The sequence below is a fragment of the Tachysurus fulvidraco genome, chromosome 5, assembly GCF_022655615.1.
Source record: "Tachysurus fulvidraco isolate hzauxx_2018 chromosome 5, HZAU_PFXX_2.0, whole genome shotgun sequence".
Taxonomy (NCBI): domain Eukaryota; kingdom Metazoa; phylum Chordata; class Actinopteri; order Siluriformes; family Bagridae; genus Tachysurus; species Tachysurus fulvidraco.
The window spans coordinates 32932316-32939681 of record NC_062522.1 but is presented as its reverse complement, the minus strand read 5'-3'; the positions used below and the strand labels follow the sequence as shown (position 1 = coordinate 32939681).

The 7366-nt window shown below is 36.4% G+C and overlaps 1 protein-coding gene across 1 annotated transcript; it reads left to right on the top strand.

Moving 5' to 3' along the window:
• Positions 1-516: 516 nt before the first annotated feature.
• LOC125138336 (membrane-spanning 4-domains subfamily A member 4A-like) lies at positions 517-6506 on the top strand. Its single transcript, XM_027140138.2, has 8 exons — positions 517-892; positions 3707-3885; positions 4192-4302; positions 4398-4454; positions 4943-5083; positions 5277-5390; positions 5911-6000; positions 6200-6506. Exons 2-8 carry the CDS (start codon positions 3736-3738, stop codon positions 6275-6277), a joined length of 741 nt encoding a protein of 246 aa, XP_026995939.2. The 5' UTR covers positions 517-892; positions 3707-3735; the 3' UTR covers positions 6278-6506.
• The last annotated feature ends 860 nt before the right edge of the window (positions 6507-7366 follow it).

The following is a 7366-nucleotide window of genomic DNA, read 5'->3' as shown; positions in this document are numbered from 1 at the left end:
GTTTCTGATAGCGTGTCTGTTGCTAAACATCGAGCTCTAATGTTTTAACAGATCGTCGTTTCACACTGTTCACATTTGGCACCGTAGTGAAGCGTTAAATCATCACAAAACCTCAGAGCAGGTTTCATAACCGTGTTGTTTCAATTCTCCTTCTGCAGGGTTTTATTTTATTTTACGAGTTTAGGAGCTAGAACAAATTTGATCAGCATGATATCAAAGATATTCATGATGCTAACGTGTAGTACCGTGATGGTGAAGCTATTAACAAAGCGTCATATCATGTTGTGACGTTCCACTGCAAACATCCCAGAGATCACATGTATGTTCAGTGATGAAGATACGATCATCTAATTATCACCTGCTCAGGAAACTAATGCTGCACCCTTGGTGCTTGGCCCCACGAATCGCTGCTTGCACCCATTTTTTATTGTTGTTGGGTATCTTGTTGCTGGAGCTGTGTAAAGGTTACTCCAGGTCATATATCTAGGCAGCGCTGACTGTATTTCCTGCTGTAAGATAAACAACAGCAGGCTTCTGGGTTTCTCTCTCTAGAGCTCCAGTTCCTGTATCCAGTTCACATCTTCAGCACATCTGGTCACACAGCAGCTTTTAGGGTAATTTTTAGTTTAAGTCTCGTGTCTGTGCTTGAACCAGCGGCAGAATATCTGCGTCACTGAGATCGTAATCATTCTTTCAGAACAGAAGATAAAGGTGTGGTGAAGAAGCAGAAGTGTACAGAAGAAGAAGAAGAAGAAGAAGAAGAAGAAGAAGAAGAAGAAGAAGAAGAAGAAGAAGAAGAAGAAAAGAGAAACGCAGGGAGAGAAAGAAAGAGAGAGAGAGAGAGAGAGAGAGAGAGAGAGAGAGAGAGAGAGCACTGCTAAAAGGACAGAAGGTAAAATATGACTTTTTCTCTTTATTGAATTAACAAACTGAAGTAAAGTATTTCTGTGTTTTTAACAGACAAGTAACAGGATCAGTGTGTAATGTGTTCAGTTAGCGGTTTTTATTCTGGTGAAATTTTACTTCCTTAAATTCAGTATAAATAAAGCAATGACTTGCTGGAAAAATGACAAGAAAAAATTCTGAATAAAAATATAAATAACATCAGAAAGAGGAAGAAATTAAACATAAAACGTACTTCGGTGAAAGTCAATAATAAACAGTCGAGGACAATAATCTAACTGTATAAGTCACACAATGAAGACAAACCTCTCAGTGTTGTAATGATACACAACTAGTTTGTGTTGTGAGCTTATGACATTTGTGTTCACACTGTTTCTGTTCCTCAGTTTTTATTTACTCTGTTACACAAAGAAGTTTCCTCTCTAACAGTGTTTAAGTTAAACTTCAGCGTAAAAACTGTATATGTGAAGATTTTACTAAAGAACAGAGGATTGAAGAAGAACCAGAAAAAGTGAAACGTCTTCGGGATTCAGATTATAATACAGATTATAGTATGGATTATAATACGGATTATAATAGAGATTAATAGAGAATAATACAGATTATAAAAGAGATTATGAAACAGGTTATTAAATAGATTATTTTAATACAGATTATAAAATAGATTATAATACAGTTTATAATAGAGATTAATACAGATTATAATAGAGATTATAATACAGATTATAAAACAGATCATAATTGTAAGAAATCTGCCGCTTGGAGAGGATAACCATTCTTTCAGTCTTTCAACGAGAAGTTCCAAAGTTTATTAGGTAAAACAGGAATACTGTATATATTCGTACAAGAAGAGGGAGGGTGTAGTGGGTGTGTACTGGAGCTTAATGCTAGTTGCTAGTGTCTACAAAAGCAGCCATGTTTCTTACAACTGCTGAAGGGATGTGTATGTGTGTGTGTGTGTGTGTGTGTGGGGGGGTGTCTATAAAAGAGAGAAGGGATGTGTATGTGTGGGGGGGTGGGAGTGTGTGTGTATAAGAGAGAGAAGGGATGTGTATGTGTGTGGGTGTGTGTGTGTGTGTATAAGAGAGAGAACGGATGTGTATGTGTGGGTGTTTGTGTGTGTGTGTGTGTGGGGGGTGTATGTGTGCGTGATTGTGTGTGTGTGTGTGTATAAGAGAGAGAAGGGATGTGTATGTGTGTGTGTGTGTGTATAAGAGAGAGAACGGATGTGTATGTGTGGGTGTTTGTGTGTGTGTGTGTGGGGGGGGGGTGTATGTGTGCGTGATTGTGTGTAGGGGGGTGTATAAGAGAGAGAAGGGATGTGTATGTTCAGAAATTGAGTTTGTGTCTCAGTATAGATATCTGGGGATTTTAATTGTTGACGCTCTCTCCTTTGGCCTTCATGTCGAGCAAGTGGTGAAAAGATTGAAAGTGAAATTGGGTTTTTATTTTAGAATCAAATCCTATCTTTCCTTTGAGGCAATAAAGAGGCTTGTCGAAGCGACTTTTATGTCCTTACTGGATTACGGTGATGTTATATATATATGCATGCATCTTCAGTGTTTACATGCTATTGATACTGTTTATCATGGTGCATTGAGGTTTAAAACAAATCTTAAAACCCTCACTCATCACTGTGTGTTGTATGCTCGGGTTGGCTGGTCTGCGCTGTCCATCCGAAGACAAAAACACTGGCATGTTTTTACATATAAATCTATCCTGTGTTTACTTCCATCGTATCTTTGTACATACATCTGTAAAAAGTATGCTTGTAGCTATAGCCTCAGGTCACAAGAAATATTTTTACTTTCTGTTCCAGTGATACGTACTGAATGTGGGGAAAAAGGCATTTAAAATTGCTGCTCCCTCTGCCTGGAATTGTTTGCAAAGTGCATTAAATCTGAGGACACGTGAGGTTCCGTTGGACATTTTTAAAAAACTTTTACATGATTTGGAGAATGAAACTTTGGGCTGTAGGTGTTTTATTGATATTGAAATTTGATGGATTTGCTTGTGTGTGTATGTATGTATTGTTGGATGTTATTTGTTAAACTCAAACATGCTTGCATCTGTAAGCTTTGTCCAGGACGCTCTTGTAAAAGAGATTTTTAATCTCAATGTGCTTCTTTCCTGGTAAAATAAAGGTTATTATAAGATTTTTATTAATCTTTTATTAATTAATTTTATTATTATTAATTATAAGAAAATATAGTTTTATACAATAATTCTTACAATAATAGAGATTAATACAGATAATACAGATAAAATTATCTTTTAATTTACTTTAACATACTTTTACATGATAAAATGGTGCGAACCTTTACAGCTTATATAATATAAAATAAAACTACTGAAATGTTGTGCCAAATTGTAAAGAAAAAACAGAAGTAGTAGTAATAATAATAATAATAATAATAATAATAATAATAATAATAATAATAATAATAATAATAATAATGTATATGTGTCAGGATGTAATTTCACCTGAAGACTCTGTTCTTGCTTACAACAGCACAAGGCTAACGTTAGCATACTTCTCCATTTCCTCTTTGTCTTCTCTAAAAAAGAAACACATTTCTGGAAAAAGGAGAGGATAATCTGCTCTAAAGACTTTAGAACTTTTTTGACATTTCTGGCCGAATTTGGTACTGGAAGTTTCTGATCAGACGGATCTTCGAGAGTTTCTTGAAAGTCGAGTCCACGTGTTCACGCTCAAGCAGAGAATAAACACCTCGGGATCAATAAGTGTTATTAAAACTCCTGTGTTTCCTTCTGTCTGGTTGAAAATTTTTTTTGTTGTCAGATTAAAAGGTCAGACTTTGTGGTGTAAAGATGGCCAGCGCTCCTGTACCTGTCACTAATGTGGGACGCGGCTACACCGTCATCACTCAAGTTCTTCCCTCATCTACAGCAGAACAGAATTCCACTCAGACAATCAGCCCACTGAGAAAGTTCCTGAAAGGAGAACCCAAAGCTCTGGGGGTGAGTTACACAATTACACAATAATACAATCACACACAATTACACAAACACAATCACAAAACACTTGCTCTCTTAGTAGTAGTTGTGTAGTTACAGTATAGTAGTAGTTGTGTAGTTATAGTGGTAGTTGTGTAGTTACAGCAGTAGTGGTAGTTTACCTGTACTTGTGGTAATAGTTGTGGGTGTAGATTTTTTGTGTTTATATACAGTAGACAAACAAAAAACAGTATTCATTAAAAAGATTTTTAAAGATTTTTTAAAGTACAAGTGTGTGTGTGTGTTTGTGTGTGTGTGTTTTAACCTCAGACTGTCCAGATAATGATAGGTTTGTTGACGTTATTGTTCGGTATCGTGTTGGCGGCCTTCCCTCAGACTGTCCTGATTGTCTCCGGAATGATCTTCTGGAGCCCGGTGTTTGTTAGTGTTCTTCGGTTTTAATGACATAAATATACAAATATATAAAATGGTATTATTTCAGGTTACAATAAAATATTTTTTTTCCGTACTCTCAGCACATCACCGCCGGCTCTCTGGCTGTTTCAGCGAGCAACAAGTTAAACTCCTGTGTGGTACGACATGATTTCTGTTTCTTTTATCTGATGATATAGTTTTGCTTCTAAATGTCACTTTAAAAAACACTGACGTGAACACAAACAATACAGAATGAGAAACGAAACCAGAAAACAAATAAACAATGACAAAGACTCGAACATGGGTTTAAAGGTAAACAGTAAAGAATTTTAAATAAAATTTAAGTGAACAACACAAAATTTCCATAGAGACAGAATGTTTCGGTAAACAAACAAACAAACAAACAATAAAATATTTAAATAATAAAAAATACAATTAGTCTATATTTGCCTAAATTACAATAAAATACAACAATTTTCCTACAATTTCTTTATAGTTTCTTTTTCTAGTTTTGAAAAACAAACAAACAAACAAACAAACAAAAACTGCTGACAGTGAAAACGTCCTAACAGACTAAAGCGTGTACGAGTCTGTGCAAATGTATTTATTGATTGATTGATTTTACTTCTTGCTATTTTCCTCTCAGGTGAAGGCCACACTGACACTGAATATATTTAGCACGCTATCTGCAGGAATAACCATCATGTTCCTGATCATAGATATGATTTTTGGGAGTTATAGATTCTGCGACTATGAGAACAGTTACGGATGCAACTACGCCACAGAGGTTTGATTTATTTGTTTGTTATTTGATCAACAAAAATAAAAAAATATATAAACTTTGGTAATCGTGAAATAAATTTTAGGAATATTGTAATACAAAAAAAAAAAAAAAGAGTTACAAAGACAGAAAGAATAGAAGAAGTGATGTGAAATGAAAGGACTTTTTGCCGTGATGGTGATGGTGATGTTTATTTCAGAGCATGAGTAAAGGAATAACTGGAGTTCTGCTGGTTTTCACTCTGCTCCAGTTCTGCATCTCTATCGCACTTTCAGCCTTCGCCTGCAAAGCCATCTGCACCAGTGAACCTACCGTGAGTATAAAGAAGAAGAAAAGCATTTCATCTTTCTGACCTTTCACTTTATTCCCCTTGATACCTGAATGCATGATGCTGCTGCTAGCTGGAGCTCAACTCCAAACTACTTCAGATCCAGCAGGTGAAACAGCCTCCAGTGGAATAGCAGGTCAGCTGATCAGGTCAGAGGTCACCTTCAGCTCCACAGATAATCACTTCAGTTCAGTTCAGCTTTGTTTCTATCAACACCACATGTGGACAGTTCAGGTGTAGGTTCAGATCTCCAGATGTGAGAGGAAGAAATTCTCCTCAAGAAACCTTGTAAGAACATCAACAGTTCTGGTGCCCTATCATGAGGTTGTGAGGAATTCTGGGAGTTGGAGTGCGACATTAACTAAAGTCTGCTTTCTATTTAGTGAGGATCAGATTCTGTAGGGAACCATTTGGAGTGTAACTACGGTAACCATGTTGTGTACTTTATACAGTGTTATTGTGTAGCTTTAAAGTTTGTGTGTGTGTGTTTGTGTGTGTGGTACAGCTGAACATCATCAACGTGGTTCAGAACCCTGAGAGTTTTGCTCCTGGTGCTCCTGTGAACAACCCTTTCCCACCTCATCACACTCAGCAGGTAAGAGAAACCCACAGCTGAAACCCACCATAAGATTCTGAAACCTTTTTGCCCAAAATTGAGAAATTATCTTGACAAAAAAATGACAAATTATGTTATCTTTGAAATTGATAATTTACTCATTAACTCATTAGCGCTCAAAGCCAAGAACAAATCCAGCAAGTTTTTCAAGATTTATTGATTATTGTTGTTTTCACAGGAGGTCAATATGATGCACGGCATCGCCATGGCTACAGCACCCGGGGGAAATCCTCCGGCGTACAGTGAGAAAATGTAACCAGACCACAGAGAAGGAATAAAAATAAAAACAGTTCATTTACACTGTAACTCAATAACACAATCCCACTGACCAGAAAACACACAATCAAGGACACTGAAAGCCTTCATCACACACACATCACACACACATCACACACAATACACACATCACACACACTATACACAATTTTTGCTCCTAGCTCTTTTTTCTCAAAACATCCAAAAATAAAGATGTTTAATTAAAATAATTCGTAATCTTTTGAGTTGAATTTCTCACATAAACAGCTGTGCAGATTTATTTTAGAAATAAACTTTATTTTTGTATCTAATCTTAAACAAAATAATTTATATAATTAAATAATTAAATAACATTCTGGACTCTGATTGGTGTTCAGATGTTGATTAATTCTCTCTAACAGTAGCTCTGACTGTAGAGCAGTTTTATATTAATGTACTCACTCTGATACCTTATCGTTTCCATAGCAACAGCTGGTTCCCAATCAGGTCACATAAACAGATAAAAAAAATGTGTGTAATTGTTGTGTAAAACGTACAGCGTTGGCTGGCACCTTGGAACAATTATAACTTCATGTATAATTTTATTGTAATATTAAATGTATTCAGAAAAAACACCTAATGTGATGGATGGGCGCTGTGCATGGAGCAAAGCAGGTCCACTCTAGGTTCCATTATGGAGATCCCCACCCGCAGATCATCTTCCAAGTTAAACAGTGACCTGTGTTTATTCTTAATGTAAGTCAGCGCGGAGAATGTCTTTTTCGCATAAATAAGTTGAGCCAAATTACATGAGTACATCCAACACGTCTTTCGACAACTGTGGATATTCCAGCGCGACAGAAACACAGAACTCATCCAGCGTCTTGCCGTCAAATGCCGTCCTCAGGATTTGATCGGTTGAAAGTTCTATCAGCGCATCTTCCATATCTGACACCATATGATTTCCCGTGGTTACATTGAATGGTGACCTTATCCAGTCATATTGGTCGGGAGCGTCTCCTTCAGGGAAATACTTATGAAAGTGATCCAAAAAGGACATCAATACAACCTTTTTTAACATATAAATAAATAAATAAAAGTTTCTGGAAAT